At 40.7% G+C, this 21,593-nt stretch overlaps 1 protein-coding gene across 11 annotated transcripts in view; it reads right to left on the minus strand.

The window, feature by feature from the left end:
* Positions 1-21,436, minus strand: part of LOC126752232 (serine/threonine-protein phosphatase 6 regulatory ankyrin repeat subunit A) — a 29,272-nt gene extending 7,836 nt beyond the window's left edge. For 10 of the 11 annotated variants that reach the window (XM_050462895.1, XM_050462894.1, XM_050462893.1 and 7 more), the window contains exons 1-12: positions 20,492-21,436; positions 18,996-19,097; positions 11,925-12,026; positions 8,543-8,659; positions 5,302-5,394; positions 4,023-4,236; positions 3,618-3,913; positions 3,244-3,546; positions 1,752-3,179; positions 1,160-1,696; positions 882-1,088; positions 133-826 (exon numbers count right to left, since the gene is read on the minus strand). In XM_050462895.1, coding sequence (XP_050318852.1) covers positions 133-826; positions 882-1,088; positions 1,160-1,696; positions 1,752-3,179; positions 3,244-3,546; positions 3,618-3,913; positions 4,023-4,236; positions 5,302-5,394; positions 8,543-8,659; positions 11,925-12,026; positions 18,996-19,097; positions 20,492-20,881 — 4,483 coding nt within the window. In that variant the 5' untranslated portion in view covers positions 20,882-21,436. Of the gene's footprint in view, positions 1-132; positions 827-881; positions 1,089-1,159; positions 1,697-1,751; positions 3,180-3,243; positions 3,547-3,617; positions 3,914-4,022; positions 4,237-5,301; positions 5,395-8,542; positions 8,660-8,833; positions 8,889-11,924; positions 12,027-18,995; positions 19,098-20,491 lie in introns of those variants that run through there. The other variant, XM_050462898.1, reaches the window with a different exon arrangement.
* Positions 21,437-21,593: the final 157 nt, after the last annotated feature.

Here is a 21,593-nt window from a genome sequence, read left to right on the forward strand (position 1 = left end):
ATTAGATAAATGAGAAAAGTGCCTCCAATGGCGGTCCATCAAAGACACTTTTCTTTGTACAAAAAACCGAAAATCTATTTTATAAAACACATGAAATTACAAACACTAAACACCAACGTACAAAAAACTTACCGTCACTGAAGTACCCTCGATTGCGATTGCGCTTTTCGAAGCCTCTCAAATCTTCCGGCTTTAGATTCGCGAATGACTGATTTAGTGCCACAATATGCATGGAAAAGCCAAAGACGAAAATCGCAAGCACAGCCAGAAAGCGTGCCAGATCCTTAAGCAGATCGCCAATGATGATGGCCCACGGCCCGAAGAGATGATGAAACGAAAGGAAGTCCAATATTTGCACGCAAGCCAATAGAAAGGCCAAAGCGAAACATTGATTGCGACAGTAGATTAGTGTTGGCCAGTATAGTTTAGAGACGAAGACGAACGCGGCCACATGTACGCCCACACCGGCCATGCCCAGTAGCAGCACCAACAGTTTAATTGATCCCAATCCAGATTTGTCTGATGGATTTGTCAGCTCGAACAAAAGTAGGCCGCTCAACCAAATAAGTAGCCCAATTTCGTACCAGTAGGGGACCAAACTTAGTCGTAGCACCGGATATATGGGCGTTATGCCCACAATACTTAGATGAATCATTAGGTATATGTGTGAAGTGAGATAGGACATGAACTTTATGATAGGCACTTTGTTGAATTTGTGACCCATCGGAAAGGTGAAGCCAATCCAAACAGGCGGGCATACAATAAATGCCACCAAGAGTAGCAATATTTTCCAGGATGCCCATGTTAGTGACCCCCTCCAGAGTTCCTACATTAATTTAAGAAATGAACAGTTTAGGTCTTTGAACTTTCGACACACTTACCTGCAGATAGCGCTGAACTACGGTATGTGCAATAACTTCTTTTTGCTCGTTTTCGATGAGCACGTCCAAGAACTCCACATTTCTCCGGTCTGTGGCTTGAAGTATTTTGCCTGCCGAGTCCGAACCGGCAGCAAGTGCCAGCAGCTCGGTTGCCATTGCTTCGCATTGTTTGCCGGCGGCTACTAGGTCTTTGGCGCGTTCTTTTTCCTATTTGGAAGATTGTATGAAATCATATGTTCAAAACTTTGTGAATATATTTCTATCTCCGTTGCACCAACCTTTGTTGATAAGTTTATATAGATATTGGATAACTTTGCTGCGGTATCGACAGGTGCGGGCGAGACCAGCACAAATTCTTGTATCGGTTTGTTGTTGTGATTTTTGGAGACAACCATTAAGTTGTACACAAACCGTTTGTCCTCCATCAGGCTGTATGTATCGTGTTCTTTGTTCATCAGATACCGCAGCACATCGTTGTGGCCTTCGGAAGCGGCAAACCATATTGCCGCACAACCGTAGTTCGTCTCCGACTTTGGTGAGGCGCCTGCCTCACATAGTAATTTCACAACTTCCAAGTGGCCGGCTTTGGCAGCACAATGCAGTGACGTCCAACCATTTTTGTCGGTGGCATTTATCTCTGCGCCTTGACCCAACAGAATCTCCACCATCTGTATATGGCCGTGCATGGAGGCGATGTGTAGACCGGTCCGGCCATGACGATCCGTCGATTGGAGGAGTTCTGCTGAGCGACTCAGAAGTAAGCCAACCACTGACATGTGACCACCGAAGCAAGCCAAATGGAGTGGATTATAACCCTGCAGAATAAAATATATTTCAAGCGTTACTTTTGAAGAAATATCAAAAACTCACATTCTCTGTCGTTGCCGCCTCTACTTGCACTCCAGCCGAGTTCAGTAGCAGTCGCACCACATTTTCATTTCCCGAGAATGCCGCCAAATGTAACGGTGTCATACCAGATTCCGCCCCCAATTCCCCGAAGAGGCTTTGTCCGGTCGGTGGTTCCGATTTCACTGTCGCCGGCACGCTCGTCAATAGCTCGCGCACGGTGTCCGCTTGTCCGTAGTAGGCTGCCACATGCAACGGCGTCAGTCCCAATTTCTTGCTGGTTATCCTCAAAGAATTGGTACTTTTCAACGCATCCAATACCTGGCCATGACCGTTCTGTGCCGCTAAATGCACCGCAGTGAAACCAGCTTTATTCTCATCCGTGCAGGAGGCGCCCGCACGCACCAACGCCTTCACCACGTCCGCATGTCCACCCTCGGCCGCCAGTTGTAGCGGTGTGGCATCAGTCAATTTGTTTCTAGCCGATATCACGCCAGAACGATCGAACTTCATTAGCTCCTCGATCACCTTCACCGAACCCTGCATTGCAGCGATATGTGCGCAGGTGTTTCCATCCTTACTGGTGGCATTCACCAGCGATGGATGTTGTTGTAGGAATAATTTGGCCACTTCAGAGTAGTTGTTCTGCGCAGCGACATGTATGGGTTTTTGACCCAGATCATCGGTCGCATCTATATTAGCGCCGAGCTCAAGTAGAAGCTGACATACCTCCATCTGTCCACTAGCTGCGGCTAGATGGAGAGGCGTTTGCTTGCGTAGTGTCAATATATCGATGACGGCATTATGATCCTTGATGAGGAACTTCACGAGATGCGTGAAGCCATTCATCGCTGCCAGATGTAGCGCCGTGCGACCGACACGCGATTTCGAATTGATAAACGCTTTGTTGGTAAGCAGAGCGTCGCACACGTGCAGATACCCTCGTTCGGCAGCCAAATGCAGGGCAGAACGGCCCTCAATATCGAACACATCCACTCTGGCATGATTCGCTAAAAGGTTGTTGACCAGCTCCATGTGCCCGCGGTGACAGGCGATTAGCAACGGCGTCCAGCCAACCGACGTCTGTCGATTCATGGCTTTCTGTATGTCAGTGGGATTCATGTGGGCAATCATCTCCATCAGAACGTCGTTATTTCCAGCGACGGCACAATAATGGAAAGCAGTCTCCAGAACATTTTTCGTTTGCAGAGTTACGTCTGCACCATTTTCGAGTAACATGCGAACAATTTCCTTATCGGACTCGGGTATTTTTACCTCCTCTTTGGTGATTTGACATGTATAGTGTAGTGCGGTCGCGCCGTCGTCGTTCACTGAATTAATATAGGTGGTAGCTTTATCAGGGCCATGTTTCTCCTTAACCATCTCGATTAGATGACGTACGATTTCGGGATGACAGGAACGGCAGGCCATATGTAGCGATGTTTCGCCAGTCTGCGGGAGTTCAATTAAATTTTTTGATTATATGCGCTTGTGGTGCGGTTTAAATTGGACTTACATTGGATTTGTATAGTGGATCGCCACCATCTTCGAGGAGTTGTATCAGCGTTGCCAGATTGCCGTTACGCGCGGCTACATGCACCGGCGTCAGGCCATCATCGGTAGTTAAATTGGGACTAGCTCCGGACTTAAGGAGCATTAAGGCACAACGATCGCCATCCTTAACTCGTGCAGCTATATGCAGCGGCGTTTCGTGCATTGTACCTCCACGGACATGGACATCGGCGCCGAAGCCCAGCAATGTCTCGACGACAGCCGGCTTCGCGGACTCAACGGCGATGTGGAGTGCAGTGTAGTTCTCCTGCAAATGCAATTCGTACAGTGAGAAATATTTTCAACAATAACTAGCTGACATAAGCAAATGATACCCACATTCGTCGTGACATCAACTTTCTCGCCCTTCTGCAGGAGCGTATTGATGATGCCGGTGTGGCCGTACGCGGCCGCGGTGTGAATGCTGCGCGCGCCATTCTTATTTGGCATGTGTAGATAGACGCCCTTCTTGAAGAGCATCGTCGCGCACTCGGCATGGCCATTCAGCGAGGCGATATGCATCAGCGTGCTGCCATCCTTTGTGCGTTCGAAGATGCTCGCCTTGAATTTGTCCGCCAAAATTTCAATGATGTGCGCATGGCCATTCTCAGCAGCTAAATGCATCGGTGTACGATCTGCGCGTCAGCAGACAACGCAAACACACAACAACACAAAAATAAGGCAAAATTTAAGGTTAGGTATGTAGAGTAGAATAATGGCGGGAAAGAAAAGGCAGATACTCACCTTGATTATCCGCAATGGACGCAGAAGCGCGCACGCCGTAGAAGTACTTGAGTAAAGCTTCGTCGCCCTCAGCGGCCGCTATGTGCAACGGCGTCTGACCCTCGCCATTTTGTGTGTCGACATTGGTGCCGTAATCGACGAGTATACGCACCATATCGACGTCCCGTCGTCTGGCGGCCAAATGTAAGGCCGTGTCTCCATTAGCCGTTGTTGCCTGTAGAAAGTGAAAGGCAGGTTTTCGATTACAGGCAGTGATAAGCCAGAGTAAAAAAATGCAAAAATTAGAAAATTGAAAAATCAAAAAAAAAAAATAAATAAATCGCCGATATGGTGGTGGCTTATGCTGCCGACATCGTTTTAGTAAATTATATGCAAATTGCGTTGCAGCCAAGTTGAATGTGAAGGTGAAGTCTGAGCTTTAAGTTTTCGCCATTTAAGTGAATAACGGAAACTCGTACATATGTGGTGGATAAAGAACGAAGAATATAGTATCAACCAAGAGCTCTATTAAATACGTTTAATTAAATTAAATTTTGACACCGTGTCACATGGCCAACAGTGAGCACACAGCTTAATTTGAAAGAAGCCAATGAAGCGCATGAGTCTTCAAAGACGGCTTGCGTGACTCGTAACCGCATGAGAAAAGTGAATCGGCGGTGAAAAAAGTTTCGCTTAAAATTAGTTCATGGGAATTCCTCGCATGAACAATAATTTCACTGCGCGCAAATGCAATGCTGTGACCGCCAGCCCAACTGCCATGACCCACTGCACGCCGCTGCCAATTTAGTCAACGCATAGGTGAGTGGAAATTTTAATTTGCAACACCAACTGCTTTTATAAAGTTGAAGTGCTGCCGTCTGAACGGTGCATACTTGCTGGCGCAACGACTTAATAAAGTGCCAGCCAGAGTTTGCAACTGCATATCAAACGGCTCGACCGCGTGCCACTTCTTGTTTGTGGCAGGCGACGGCCGTCAATGTCACTGGCGCTGCGTGCATAGCCTTTCTTGGCACACGTGGGCCGGACGATCCGCCGCGAAAAGCGTGCAAACATGCTTGCAATAAATAACGGTGCATAGCAGACCGACGCGTGCGAGTTTTTTCGTAGGAAGTGTGCCGATTCGGTTACGTTTTTATTTACTGTTACAAAAACCAGTTTCTTTATTAGCATAACCATAAATTTTTAGAGAATTTGCCAAGTCAAGGTTATATCTAAAATGTATTATACATACATACTTACATACGTTACAGCTTTTTGGCTAGGAAGTTTCATGCCTTACCTTCAGTTGATCCGACGTTTGAGCTGAGAGCAGCTCTCTAACCATAGATTGATTACCAGACTCTACCGCAAGCAGCAACGGGACTTTGCCTCTCTGCAAAAATATATAAATAAATATTAAATCGGTAAATATGTATGTAGGTATAGTTAGCCCTAACTTTCAAAAAGCGATTAAATATAATATATATGACAGCTTATGAATTATATCATTTTGAGTGAAGCAACTTTTAATAATGTGAAAAAATTGATAAAAAGGAATTTCGCATGTAGATAACATATTGGTTTTTGAAAAGAGAAAAATACAGTTAACTCATACACTTGGCTTTATGACGAGTTTTCGGACACTGCCCTAGGAAAATAAACCATTGAGAATTGGTTTGCTAAGTTTAGACGTGCTGAAATGAGCACCGAGGACGGTAGATGCAGTGGACCCCCAAAAGAGGTTGTTACCGACAGAAATATCAAAAAAGTCCCAAAAATAATTTTGGAAGGCCGTAAAGAGAAGTTGTTTGAGAAAGCAGAAACGCCAAAGATATGAACTGAACGACGTTTAAATTATATCAAACACGAATATTTGGGTATGAGAAACTTCTTTGCAACCTGATGATTCAGAACAGTGTTTGGAGATGTTCGAGTGTAATAAATCAGAGCTTTTTCGTCGATATGTGACGATGGATGAAACATGGCTCCATCATTTTACTACGACGTCCAATCGACGGTCATCCGAGGGGTCTGCATTCGATGAACCCGCTTCAAAGCTTTGAAAAAAGCAACAGTCGACTGGCAAGTTTGTGACGTCTATATTGTGGGATCCGCATGGAATAATTTTTACTGACTAACTTAAAAAGGAAAAGCTATCAACAGTGACCCTTACGTAGCCACTATTGGAGTATTTGAAGGACGTATTTGAAGAAAAAAGTGCCTTTCACCAAGATAATGTAAACCTTGTCACAAGTCAGTGAAAAGATGGCAAAAATTCATAAATTGCGCTTTGAATTGCTTCCACATCCATCGTATTGTCCAGATCTGGCGACTTTTGCTGTTCTTGGATTCAAAAAGAATGCTCGCTGGCAGAACTTTTCGTCGAAAAGAGGTGATCGCCGAAACTGAGGTCTATTTTGAAACAAAGCACAAATCGTGCTACAAAAATGGTATCGAAAAGTTGGAGAGTCGCTATGATCAGCGTATCAGCCTTGAAAGGAACTATTTTGAATAAAAAAATAAGAAATGGTAGGATGCGGACATTTCAATTGACCTGTGCTCGTATTAAGTTATATTATTTTCAATAACCGTGACTAAAAGAAGTAACAGCTTAACTTATCATATTGAGAAATCTCTGTACTCGATGTTTTTTTCCTCAAAAATGCCTTGTCAACCACAAATAAACTCTTTTATGCAAAAGTTATTATTGTTTATGCCAACAACAAACATTTAACCACGTATCCTCCCTGCGAAGGAGCCATTTATTGATTTTCAGACGCCGTTTGTTTAGCATTTCCGTAGTAATGCATTCTTCGACTCGTTTGTTTTTGTCGTAATTGAATTGCGCCTTAAAGTATGCTGCATTTTCCACGCATTACAATGGTGTCTACGGAAATGTTGCAAGGTGCGTGTTTATGCCATTGTTACTTGGAAACTGTAATAGTTTTTCAAACATGTTTACTATTGTCAGCGTCAGTCTGCTTTGTATAACTGTGCAATATACATACATATCTACACGTAATGTAGTTAGTACGTAAGGTATGTTAAGTGGGTCTGTGTTGAGTTGAACTCATTTGTCGCGAGGCCTGGCAGTTTGCTGCATTCATAAAGAGTTCAACTCACAAACTTCGCCGACGCCAACTTATTGCCGCAGACACTTTCGTATTCACTTACACAACAACAACTTTTTGCGTGCCAAGGAGATATTTGAAGAATGGACAGAGTCTCCACACAAACCTACACACATACATACGTGTATAACACATGTATGCATATAATATAAAACAGAGCCAAGTTTACCGTTAAGTGGTTGGGCGGCAAAGCAAAAAGTAGTTCACAGTTGTGAGTGTAATGGTTGGTAATATACAGTTGCGTTCAAAATGTTGGCATTTACTGAATTTCTATAGATTTTGTATTGCAGTTTTCGGCTTTATATACATGCATGTGTATAAAGGAAATATCAATTATTATATTGAAAATTGAAAACTTTTTTCGAAGTTCCAAAAATGAATCTTATGTTTTTCCAAGCTACAAAAATGTTAATTTATAGGAATTCTAGATATAATTTGTGAAGAATAGCAGCTAAACATTCTCAGAGTGGCACTGCAATTTTATTGCACTCTAGTGTTCTTCCGTGTTGCACTAATCTGTCTGCAATGAATCACATTTGAATCTTAATTTATTGCATTGCAATCGCTTACAAGTTGCCATGCCTGGAATCTTGTCACTGTCTCACTTGTGTTTCGACTTTTTTTGGTGCTGCTGAAAGAGTTGTGCGCGGGTTGCGCCTTCGTCGTCGGATTCTCCACATCAGTTGAGTTGCATGAGCTGTGCGCTGTGCTACATTCATTAGCTTCGTATATGCAATAAAATTATTTATGGATTTGCATTTTTATGTTGCTTGGCTTTCAAAAGCTCCCTCCATTTCCTTTTCACAATTCGGTTTTGTGTTTCACATTCTCTCTTTCGTTTAGAATACGTCAGGTTGCCCAAATTCTTACTTTTAGCGCATTTGTTATGATTTTGTTATTGTTGTTATTAGTTGTTTGCTTGCTTGCCAGCTTGGTTATTTCCGTTGCTGCCACGTTTACTACACTTTTGTTTACGTTGGCACCAAGTGGCACGGCTGGCGGTTGACTACGACTACACTGGCTCAGTGTTGGTGGATTGGGAAGTTGGTGGCACTTACTTAGTATATGTTGTCTAGAAAAGTGTGGGCGCCCAAAACGTTTATCATTTTTCTATGTACAAAGGACATAACTAAAATGCGCTTCCCTATTGAAAGGATTTATTTGTATCGCTCATACGCACTGTCGCCCCAATTGTGCTTGTATGCATTTGCGCCATGCATGCGTTTTGAGCAGTTTTTGTGACAATATAGAAGTCTAAATTTAAGAGTATTGTACATGCATTATTATATGTTCCTCCATCCAGATTATATTTCTGCTATGGCATAGTTTTGTGCTACTAAACTTAAGGCATATTCATATACTAATACTATAAAAATGTTTGATTTTTCAATATTTATTTTTTTTACTCACCCCGTCTACTTTCAAGCGAATTTCCTTCCCAGCTGCTGCAAGTAAAGCGCGCAATATGTTCGTCGCAGTGCCCGTTTGACGGCTGGAGACCAGATGCACAGCGGTTTGGGTGCGGGACTACGAGTAAAAAATAAATTAATAAATAAAATTCGTTTATTAGAATTGAGCAATACTGACTTGGTCTAAATGAAATAATACCCACAAGTTTTCAATTTAATTTTTATAATTATTTTCAATTTTAGTAAAAACACGTTTTTGTAATAAATATAAAAATGCTGAAACTTTACTAACCGAAACTAAAAATAAGCAATCTTTGCAACCACTCCACTCGACAGGCTCGAATGTAACTGCTCGACTGGCGGCAATAAATTCAAGTGCCTACAAATTTATTTGAAAATCTTCGATTATGGGTGTGAAAATTAAACAAGAAGAACAAAAAAGTGCCGCAGGAAGGGGAACAAATGGAAATCGCAGCAAAACGTTGTTCTAAAGTTAGGCATGCCATTCAAAAGCATTTTCTGTAACTCATTTCAAGTACAGTGAAACCTCAACTAAACCTGCAGGGAATGAGAAAACACTAATTTTGTCAAAATAAACAGACAACTAAAAGTAATTTGGAAAAAAAAAATTGAAAACATAGTAAAATAAAAAGAAATACTTTTTAGCTGATTAGTTGAAAGAGAAGCTGAAGGAAAACTTGATTGAAAGGAAATTAACTTAAGCCTTTATTGGACTCATTGCGGCCCTTTTCAGTTACTGCAAGCAGTATTTTATATTAAGAAGTGGTAAACTTGTGCGAAGACGGTCTGCGTACATGTATATATTGGGTAGTCGAAAAAGTCTTTTCGTATTTCTAATCAAACTTCATTTTGGTCGACCACTTTTTGGCATTTCTTCTACAGACATTATTCCATCAGTGCAAAACTTTGCTGGTTTCTCGGCGAAAAAGTGCAACAAGGGATTTTCATAGGCTTCTCTTGAAGCCAACTTTACTCCATTAAGGAAGTTCTGCATTGTCCAAAGCAACTGGTAGTCCGATAGTGCAAGATCAGGGCTATATGCTGAAGGCATCAAAACTTCCCAGCCAGGCGCTCTCAGTTTTTGCCTGCCGAGTCATCAAAGTTTTGTGTGCTCTAGCGTTGTCCTCATGGAAGACGAAGCCCTTATGTTGATCTTCTGCTTTTTTGTCAATTTCATCAGTCGTTGACAGTAAAATGTGTTCGATTTCAATCGTTTCAGGGTCAAAGAATCAGCTCGATGTTAATTCGATGATTGTTGTATTAAATTTTTCCAGAACATTTCGTTTAAGCAAAGAATCGCCGATGTTCATTCGGTTCATTCAATTTTTCTGAGCCAATTCATATGGTACCCAAACTTCGAGCTTCGTTTTGTAGCCAGCCTCTTTTAAATGGTTCAAAATCGTTTAATGATGAATGTTCCTTAGTGATGTCATGACTGCTTTTGTGACGGTCTTGGTCAATCTTTTCCATAATTTTATCGACTTTTTCAACGATAGGTCGACCATAGCGAGGTGCTTCTTTCAGATTGAATTTTCCACAACGCAAGCCAGCGAACCATTGTTGTGCTACAAACTGATAAGACGATACTGTACGTCTCCGTAAACTTCACAGATTTCATTGGTGGTTTGCATGGCATTCTACCCTTTTTTATACAAAAATTTCAAAATATAGCGAATTTATTTATTATTTTCACTCATTTTTGAACAGCTACAACTTTTTTTTAACATCCTCGAATTTAATTTTTTTGGTTAAATGAAGCTTAAAATCTCACCTTTCCAGCATTAAGCAACAAATTGATTGGTAGCACTGGAAATATACGCCTGCAACGGCATCTATGACCAAATACGAAAAGATTTTTTCGACTACCCCATAAAATCAGTTTCTACTGTAGCTCTGTTTTATAATTTGACATTTTTGTAAGCCCTGTTGGAATTGAAACTAATTTCAATATTCAACTTTGGTTTAATTAAGTTTTTATTCTTGCTAAATTTAATTGATGGGAGTAGAAATTTCGTCTTATAAAATTTACAATCTTCTAAATGGTATCTAAAGTGGTAAATGTATCTTTATGTACCTTTTCTACCAGTAAGTATACTAAGTCTATACTAAACTGAAATCAAATAAAGTTACAATGTTAACCGATATAAAAATTTTGCAATAAAATGCTTGCCGGGCTACCATTTCCTGAATTCAGAAATGCAGTGGCACTTGAAGGGGCTAAACAGCGCATTACTATTTTTGGCTGACATATAACCGATATTCTGTTGCATTCCACCGACATAACTTCCAAAATAGTACAACAAAAGCAAAAACAAAGCTCTGAAGCAACAGACACTGCATTACTGCCATAGTTCAATGCGTGTGTGTGTGTGCAATGGTATATGCGAAAGTCATTAAAATAAATGCTTTCTAACAATCGGTGGTGGTTGCCCACAAATTTTTGCTTAGTTACTGAAATTTTGTTTATTTTCTGCAATTTTTACTTACAACAAATATGCGAGGAACAAAGTAATAGTGGGCGTGGAAGGTAATTTAGGTAAAACTATCGAAAAAAATAAATAATTCTGTGTGTATAACAGAGGGTTGGTGACAAGCGCTGTTAGCAGGGGGCGGAATGCTTATCGATTTGGGCCAGATCGAGCAAATTCGAGCAGATTTTATTGATAGACGGCAATGCAGGCGTCATAAGCCGGGATAATTAAGGTTTTGTGGAACTTTATAGTTATATATTGATGTCGAAGAGTTGAAGGCCTTCAATAACTTATATGCACTTCACATAATGCAAAAATATAAATGAAAATATACATATATGTATGTATGTATGTATAACTTAGGCGCCCACAACTTGCTGACTTTGCGCATTAGAAACTAATCAATTACACACATTTTCTTGCTGCCAGTGCAAAGGCCGTGCCAATACTTAGGCAATCACAATTAGGCGACCTTCGTCATTGCTGCTGCAATTAGGCAAAGGCAAGCGACGGTCAAGTAAGTGAAAGTTGCACGCCACATGTGAATTAGAAGGCATACGAGAGCGTGAGGAGCAGTTCGTGTGGCTGCATATTTGTCGCATATTTGTGGGTGTGTGTGTAGGGTGGGCATGCATGCTGTTAACTTCTTTGTGCCACCTGCATGTGCAACAATGCTACTTGACCTTTACGTACTCGAGCATGCAGGAATTTCCAATATGGTCATGCCTGCCCATACGTTCACCTAAATTCTACTTATACACTCACACATTTCCATCTCTAAATATGACTTTAAGGGCATGCAAGTGAAAGCAAATCTGGCGCAATGCCTTGCAGTTGTATACAATATGCTTAGAGTCAATAATGTGTTACTTCATAACTTGGTATACTTACACCACCCGTTGAGTACGGGTCTACGCCGCGTTTATTCAGCAACAACTTGACGACATCCTCGCGCGAGTACATTGACGCTATGTGCAGGGCATTGTAGTTGTCCTGCAAAGAGAATTGAAAGCATGAATGAAGGCGGTGTGAAAGCAATCACTGTGACCTAAAGACATTAAATACATATGAACAAATGTGGCGTTTGATTAGCTAATTGAAAGTATACTTTAGATCAACGAAACAGCATTTTTACTCATATGAGTTTCCACGCCCTCAGAGCACACATACTTAGGAAATATTCACACTTTATAAACCATAATTTGAGCTTTGTTTATATTGGTCGTCTTGTTGGCACGGCTAAAAGCACACACCTTTGTGATTTCTTACCGCTTTGCAACGCTCACACACATATACGTACATGCAAGTGCTTAGAAAGTGCTTGGGGCATGCGGCATGCAACGAATGCATAAAATTTGACCCTGACTTTCTTTCACTTCTTTTGTTCGCAAATTTACTACCGGATATTTAGGGGAGCTGTTGTAATGACGAAAACTAATGGACTTCCAAACCGTGTTTTTGTTTTTGCTTTAGCACATGTGCTTAATGTCCAGCTAGTTTTTCGTTTAAACAGTTTAGTTCGCAGAATTTGAAAAGCTTTCGTGTGTGGTCGTATTTCTTTTTCTTCTTGGCAGCGCTGACATATGTATGAGTGCCATATATTTTAGTTTTGAAGCAGGACTAGTTCGATGCATTTTAGCTAATTTTAGGGGGGAGGTAGTATGGTTCTCTAACGACGCATCCAGGCTTTTAGGAGGACCATGGTAAAACCACAGTGACTAAAACTCACCCACTTTATTACATCCTCTGTGAATATCAGTGCAAAAAGTTTAATCAACCGATTGCAGTTCTTTTACTATACATAAGATGGTTATCCTTTTCGCAAGGTGGCGCCAATTGGAGATTCCAAGCGAAGCTAAGTCCTTCTCCACCTGTTCCTTCCAAGGGAGTGGAGATCTACCTCTGCTGCCCCCGGCAAGTACTGCGCCGAAAACCTTCAGAGCTAGAGTGTTTTCGTCCATTCGGACGACATGACCTAGCCAGCGAAGCTGCTGCCTCTTACAGCTCAGCGGTCCATCGATGCGATATTCGCCGTTGCCAATGCGCAAAGAACCATACATCTTTTGCAGAACCTTTCTTCCGAAAACTCGTATTGTCGACTCATCATGACATCATCGATGACATTATTGTTGGTGGTCTATCTCCTTATAGCTTTTATAATAACCAGTTAGTGGCGTTTTTAGTTTCGTCTGCCAATTAGACAGATCAATTACACAGTGACATGTTAGCACTCCTATTCGAGTTCTTATCTCATTCCTTTTGAATTTTAATATTTGAAATGTGCGGCCTATATTCTATTCATGCCACATTTCCTTGTTTATTAATCATGTTATAGATTGTCTCCAACGACACTCCGCTATATTTATAACAGGTTTGTCGATTAAATAACTACAAGAAGCCAAAGGTCTATAATTTTTCTGTTCTCCGGGGTCTAATTGAAGGATGGCGCTTGTTCTGTGTAGTTTATCTGCTACGGAGTTTTCTAATACTCCTGCTAACTGTGAATGAGGGGTTCTGGAACCCATTTCAAGTTTATCGTGATGTTAGATCCATTAAGAGATCAAGGCACTCCTTCGAAATCCTAACAGATTTTGGTGATTTGGTGATTTCAAAGCCGCTTGATTATCTGTATATACTTGTATATTCCTTATTGTAAACAGTCTCTTTTAAAACCCTAAGAAACTTTAGAGAGATTGAAGCCGCTTGGCTAAATATATATGGTACACATACAATTCCTTGTTGTGAACAGACATTTGGTCTGAACTAGGAAGGTTTTATTTAATTGCTGTTATCTTCGCTTGGAAGACACTACACTGGTTGGTAACCAGAAGACGATATTGGTCTCTAATTTTGCTGAAAAGACCACACCTCCAACTCGATTAACAAATTGGGATCTATCTGCTTAGATGCCCACCCTTTCATGGAAATGAAAGCAATTTTAGGAAACGGACTTTACGAAAGTCTGTGGTTTTGGGTAGAAACATGAACTTTCGAAGTATCTTAGAATGGGAACGGTTCCTTCAGTCTAAGAGCTAATTTCGCTGCTAGTTACTTATATGTAGAACAACACTGTTCGCAGTAAATGTAAAATGACGTTTAGAGCCTGAGTTGGCGCTGTTCTAAGAGCTCGAGTAATAAATGTACCACCTGCCTTTTGTTTGCTTTCCATATTCCATATTCCTTTCCATCTAGAGTCAATGCGTTACTCGGTTTGCGGGGGTATTAACGAGTTTTTTCCTTCGGGCATTTACCTCTAACCGAAACCGCCACATCTTCAGAGTACGCACATATTCTTTAGACCCAGAGAAGTAAAGTTAGTACAACTCCTTGTTTAATATTTTTTTAATTGCTTATTACAATTATATGGGTTCTAAATTATTAAGCTTCAATAACTCGATGCCATGCTCCTTATAGGCCAATGAACTGTATCTACACTCACCGCAATAATTCTGGCATATGCTGTACTTTCTTATTTATACATATGCAATGTCTTCACAGAGCCACTGCCGAAAGCCCCAATGCCTATTCCAATCAGTAGTTATTACCGAAACCTCAACGCTTCACACCACTTCGCTTGAAAGTAGGTTAAAGCAAAGCAAAACTTCCGCGCTCTGTGAAATATGCTGGAAAATTTCGCGCTTCCGTTTATTTGTTTCGATTTGTTTTGTACTTAGGTTAGGACATATTCGTGTATATATGTACATATATAGATATACACATTTAGCAGCAAAAGTAGACTTTTGTCTTTTGTTTTGTCTTACAATGGTTTGAACGAAATATAATAGCAGCGCCCATTGGTTATTCTTGCGGTGTGGCAAAGTGTTTAGAAATTATTATCGCGATGTTGGACATCACATAAGTGAAGCCTTGCATGAAATTAGGCAATCCTTCCTTATGCCTTACATTTCTGTTCCTTTTGACTGAACTTCTTCGAGGTTTTCAAGCAAGTATATTAGTAATAATTTTTAACAGAAAGTTTCGGCTTTCAAATAGATACAAACACATCTTCGCTCATAACCTTAAATAGTTGAAAAGAAAGAGTAATATATGACAAGATTTTAAGAAAGTCCCATGACAAATGTCTTCCCTCTTTCATTTAAAACTTGATGACCTTGAAAGAAAAAGTGTTGAGTCAGCGGCATTAATTAAAGACCTTGCCAAAAATGCTTTTCATCATTATGTACATAATCAGATGCACACTTCTTCGTTACGTATGATTAACATAGTGACCAGTAATTTATGCCATATTCTAATTAAAAGCACTCTATGCTCTTTGCAAATTGCAAGGTGTGACTCAGAGAAAATTACATTAATGACTCAAAACTTAAGGAGCGTGTGATGATATCTTAAAAAATGCTACAACACATTCCCCGCCCTACAGCTGTCAGCAATTTCAGCACAGCAAACGAACGGTAATGAGGAACCTTCGCAGCCTGCGCCGTAAATTACTTTGACAAATAGTGTTTTACAGCAATTGAAGTCAGCACCTAAGTTTAGTCGTGAATGACTCGCACAATTGGCGCAGTGCACTGCCCAAATAATAATACCTCGATTGCCCCCACTCCCACCACAAACCAAAGAGAGTCCAAACGTTACAACACTCCCCGAAATGAGGTCTCACATGTATGTTTCCCGCCTCCATCTCCATTGGCGGTGTGGGCAGTGGTCGCCAACGCGTTGCAGGACAAATGTTGTTCTAATGATATGAAACTCTATGACTTCCGGTTCCTGCAAAGCCAAAACGCGCGTACACATACACATATGTATGTGTGCACATGAGTACACAAAGCAGGCGAAAATATAAATAACACTGCGCAATGTTGAGTCGCTTATATTTTGATGAAGTGCGGAAATTCACTTGCGCACTAGTGGTAGTGTATAAATATATTAGATGTGCGTGTAAGTGTGTTTGTTATATGTAATTAAAATTGGTGTTAATATTGCACGTCAAAGTCAATGTTGCGGAAACTCATATGTGGAAGCACACAGCAGCACACCCACTAAGGTAAGCAGAAAATTACGCTTCTCTCATGTAAGGAAGGGCCGTGACTTCAAGATACTTTTGGTGTTAGATCTTAATCGTTAAGTGAGTGTTATACGCTAAGGTTAGTGCAGCAAAGTGAGGAGGAGTAGGAGTAAGCGAAAATTCCAATGACAGGCCACAGAGGCGCCCTTGGCTCTATAGCTTGTTGATTAATGCATGGGACCCACCTCACTTCCACAATGATTCAACCATTTATATGTGCCAGTGGCAAGCCCGTTCTACATATTTACAAGTAGTCAGTTAATTAAATGGCGGAGTTTTACATAGTAATGCCAAAAAAAAGTTTTCAAACCCAACAAACGTAAAAAATATCTTAATTTGTGTATACCCCATTGCGATTATTTGTAATTTGGCTTAAAATAGCCCATTACACGGTAATTATTTGTGGGGTTAGCAGCAATATAAAGAATATTAGCAGAGTGCTGTTTGCTGCCTAACAGAAATTAGGCTTAAAGAGCTGCGTCGATTTAGCCATGTCCGTCTCTCTATCTGTCTGTATATACGCGCACTAGTTTCTCAGTTTTGGAGATATCGATCTGAAAGCTCGCAGCCGTCTTTTATCCTCCAAGGAGCTGCTCATATGTCGGATCGTTGATATCGGAGCACCATAGCATATAGCTGCCATACAAACTGAACGATCGGAATCAAGTCTTTGTATGGACCACTTTTTCATCTGAAGAGATATATTCATGAAATTTGGTATAAATTATTTTTTAAGGCGATCACGCAATGTCCGAAGAAATTGTTCAGATTGTATCCCTATATCATACAGCTGCCATACAAACTGAAATTTCGAAATCAAGTTCTAGAAAGGAACCTTTTGTATTTGTGTAGGGTATTAGCTGCAGTGCAACTAAAGTTAACAGTTTTTCTTGTTTTTGTATGTAATCCTTTCGCGTCTCGAACCTCCGCTATTCTGTACTTTTGTCGCACACTAAATGCAATTGCCTATTACTTACTGTAATAATAATTAATTATAATCGCCTTTTGAGTGGGCAATCAAATTGCGAAAATAATACGCCAGTGTATTGGAAACTATTTCAGCACACGAACATACACACATGCAATTAAACGTAATCACATTCAGGCAACTTTGTAACATCAGCAGAGAAGAACGTGCACGCAATCGGTCAAAAGTATATTTGTGATAATTTTTTGAGGGGTATGAAAACCAAAACAGTTCTGTGATACATAAATTTGTATGTATGGTATGTAAATTTAAGTTAAGTTGATCGAAAAATTAATGGAAAGCTTCGATAAATGGCGGTTAAGTCCGTTACGAAGGTGTGTGGCAAACATGAAAGTGAAACCAAGATTTTTACACGAAGAAGAACTGCAGCTACTTCGAGTATATTTTATGTTGACAAAACAACAACAACGAAGTCCAAGTTTTTCTTGCATATCGCAGCACCTACTAAAAGTTGACTTCCTTCTTCAGTGATAATTTTTTACCAAGCTTAAGTAGAGACTTTAGTGTTTCAGTCATAAATATCAGCTTTGAAATGTAACTGCGACTTGCCATTTCTCGGACTTTCTGCTCAAAGTTAAGCAACATTTGATAGAATGTGTTAGACATAATTATTATTACTTCCCCTCGCTGCTTTGCAAATGTACACTTGTTTGTAAGTGTGAGCGCGTAAAAGCTTTGATAGCGGCATCCCGGTTCCGTTGGTCAACTTTAGTAGCCTTCGTGCTTGCTTCAAGCCGTCTAAATTGCCGCTCGCTACTTTTATAGTTCACATGCTTAACGGCTTTTTATTTACTTTTACTTATTTTCGGTAATTTCTTATTCTTCTGGTCACTGGGAGCTGAATCTAGGTCAAGGATTTTTTGCTTTTCTTTTCATTTACTTTGTTTTTTGGTTTGGCTGAGAAGGTTTTCCCCGTGGACTCGCTATTGAAGAGTCTCCAATTGGAAAGCTTATAGAGGCGGCAAATAATAAAGCCTCAGTCAAGTAATGCTGAAGTATTCCAGATGGGTTTAGTGATTCCCTTATATATCTGCTGTGTGAAATCCATATTTGGAAGCGATTTTCATTAGCGTTATTAATACTTTTGTTATTGTTATTGTTATTGTTTGTATGTAAAGCTCTAACAAAATGCACGTGGTTCTGGGTCATCTTGATAAAAAGCGCTGAGCAGCCGACGCACGCATCCGCACAATTAATAATATTAATAAACTAGCTGCAGAGCACATGCTTGCGAAAAGAGTGTGTGTGTGTGTGCGTCGGCGAGTATTAAACTGCAAATCTCCGAGTAAATATATCCAAACAGTGAGTTTCCTCATTATGTGTGTATGCTAAATGTGCCGTTAAGCGTTTTGCGGGTCGCGGGGAGACTCAAAAGCTCACTCAAAGAACGCACAAATCAGGGAAAATCCTTCAAGTTACTTCGGCGTCGGTGCGTAACGCGCTGTGACGTTTGCAACAAATGTTGCGTGCGGCTTACACTCACACATTCACAACCCACATAGTATATATTTGAATGTGTGTGTATATTTAGGCAGTATTTGTGTGTTTGCAGTTTGTTGAACTACTTATTTCCATCTTATTAGCCAGACTATGTAGACTGCAAAGCAAAAAGTACATAGAAACCACCGGCGCTTTGCTTGTACATCGAGGGGCATAGGCGGCGAGAGCGCCTTGGCGGAAGCGTTGCGACCGACGACCGCGTTTAGTTCGCCAAATTAATTTATGCGCTTCGGTACGCACTTTAAGATTTATATATGCGGCCGCTATCGATTTGACACAATTTCACCTTTCTTTGTGTTTTTTTTGTTTTACTTTTCTTTTTATTTACTTTTTTAGGGTTACAAGGAAGCATTTGTAGGCCTTGATTTGAAGTTTGTTTTTGTGGCAACTATTTTTGCAGCGCTTGAAGTTGAATTTGTACTTTAAGTTACAAACAAAATTTACTTACATTGTTCCTTGCTCCGACATCGGCGCCCAGCTCAATCATCCGGTCCATAATCGAAGTCTTGTTGTCCTTTGTGGCAAACATCAGCGGCGTCATGCCAGTGTTCTGCAATAGAATTGGAATATTAATATAGTAATAATACTAATACTGAGGAGTCGCAAAAGTCTTTTCGTATTTTGTCAATAGATGTCGTTGCAGTCGTATATCTCCAGTGCTACCAATCACATTGTGCACTTCCCTCTGGTCGACCTATCGTTGAAAAAGTCGATGAAATGAACCATCACATAAGCAGCCATGATATCGCTAAGGACCTTAACATTTATCATTAAAAATTTAATAGACCGAATTAATATCTGCGATTCTTTGCTGAAACGAAATGAAATCGAATAATTTCTGAAGCGAATGGTGACAACAATGTGCGAAAAAGATCATGATCCAAGCGAGGTGAAGCTCAACAAATGGTCGTAAGACCAGGATTGACGCCTCGAATGGTTATGCTGAGTGTTTGATGGGATTGGAAATGAATCATCCACTATGAGCTGCTCCAGCCTAGTGGAACGATTGATTCTACACTTTACTTTCAATAACTGATGAGATTGTAGCTAGCAATTGAAAAAACCGGCCAGAACTGATCAACAGAAAGGGCTTCGTTTTCCATTAGAACAACGCTAGACCACACACATCTTTGATGGCTCGGCAGGCAAAAACTGGGAGCGCTTGGCTGGGAAGTTTTGATGCATCCATCATATAGCCCTAACCTTGCACCATCGGAATACCACTTGTTTTGACAATGCAGAACTCCTTTAATGAGTTAAAATTACTTGACGCAGTTTTTCACCTAGAAACCAGAAGTTTTACTCTGATTTCGACTATATAGGTTTTCATTTTTATCGAATGAAATAAGTCCACTGAAAATCTGAAAGGTGTGTTCGAGAAAATGTATCTTATCTTTAAACAGAATAAAGAAGAAGATGAAAGAACAACATAGAGAAACTTTTACAGAAAAAGTGTGTACAAAAAACTCACACTGAAAACTCATTTCATGATGGAAAAACTAGTATTAAAAGCAATGCAAAAATCAAATTTTGGAAAAGCATTTAACAGGTTACGAAGCTAACGTGATAAGCGACCATTTGAGTTCCCCATTTCCATTGTACATGGCCGCTAACAACAGCGACTAGTCAGCGACAACAACCAATAGTCAATAAATTTATTGCCACACAACCCTTTTCAGTGAATGCATTGATATTTTCTACGAAAATTCCTGGCAGCGCTGACACTGCAGAAGAGGGGAAACTTAAATATTCATTTTTTATGTCATAAAAATGGTAAACCTATCGCACAGTTAATGTCTTGTTACCAGCAGCAGTACAGCGCTAAGTAACGGTAATATTGCCGTGGCAGCGTACTCTATACTCCACGCCATCGAAGTGACTTTCGGGTACTTCGTTCCCGCAACAGCGCCTATAGCAGCGGAAATGTATACCAAAAAAACTCACCGGATCGTGTATGCCCGCCAGCGGTATGTGATTGCCGTCTTCGCCAGCATTCGCCACATATTTCTCAAGTTTCTTCAGTTCCTGTTCGATGGGTGTCCATTCGCTCTTCATCGCCAAAGCGAGTATCTTATTCGAGGTGTCGCGTATTGAAGCGCCCGCGCTCGGCGGCTTCGGTGTTGGGAAGCCCTCAGTCTCCTTCTTATCGCCATTGCTAGAGCTGTCGTCCTTCTGATCGGAGTCGGCTTTACTGGCCGGTGTGGCGCGTTCACTGGCAGTGGTCGACTCTTCTGGCGTGTTCGCGCCGACCGCGCCAGCAACATTCGAAGGCGTACGTCGGCCAATACCGCCACCAGCGCCGCCACGCCCACCACGTTTGCCCGGTTGTGACATTGTGTATTGCAAATTTAAACGGTTTTATCAATAGCACGGACAATTTGCATTTTGGTGAACACTACATTTTGCTGCACATTGCCAACACATACAGACGCAAACGATTTTGTTGTATTTGTGTATGGGTTTCTTGCAATTTCTGCTTTGGGGCGCACTTGAACTGACTTTGGGTCGATTACACAACGAAAATTCTCACTTTTATCACAACTAGCAAATAGCCACTTCCATTCCTTTGTTATACGAAATCAGGCTTTAACTTTTCATTGTACTCCCAACTTATAGTTATGATTTTTTTATTATTTTTTAGCAGTGATTATTGTATTTATCTTATTTTTCTCTTTAAAGATGTAAAAAATTGCTTAAAATAATTTGAATTCATGACTTGAGTCACATAACTGCACTTAAAGCCATTTCACTACACTTCTGCTTGTATATAATTATATATATATACATATGTACCATGCATGTATGTACATACACACATACAAGTATATTTGATATTAATCCTTTGCCCAGTTACATGCGAGAAATTTTGAAAACCAACCGTTTGCGACGAGCGACTCCGACTTTCTGATTTTTCACGTTCAATCCTGCCTCAGGTAAACCTCGGCAAACGGGCTTTCCAGCGCCTAAGCCATGTGACCGGAAGCTACCTTAGCAACATGACGAATACTTGCGCAGTAACGGAAGACGCCATGGAAGTGCTGGCTTC

This window comes from Bactrocera neohumeralis, chromosome 3, assembly GCF_024586455.1.
Source record: "Bactrocera neohumeralis isolate Rockhampton chromosome 3, APGP_CSIRO_Bneo_wtdbg2-racon-allhic-juicebox.fasta_v2, whole genome shotgun sequence".
In the NCBI taxonomy this organism is placed as follows: Eukaryota; Metazoa; Arthropoda; class Insecta; order Diptera; family Tephritidae; genus Bactrocera; species Bactrocera neohumeralis.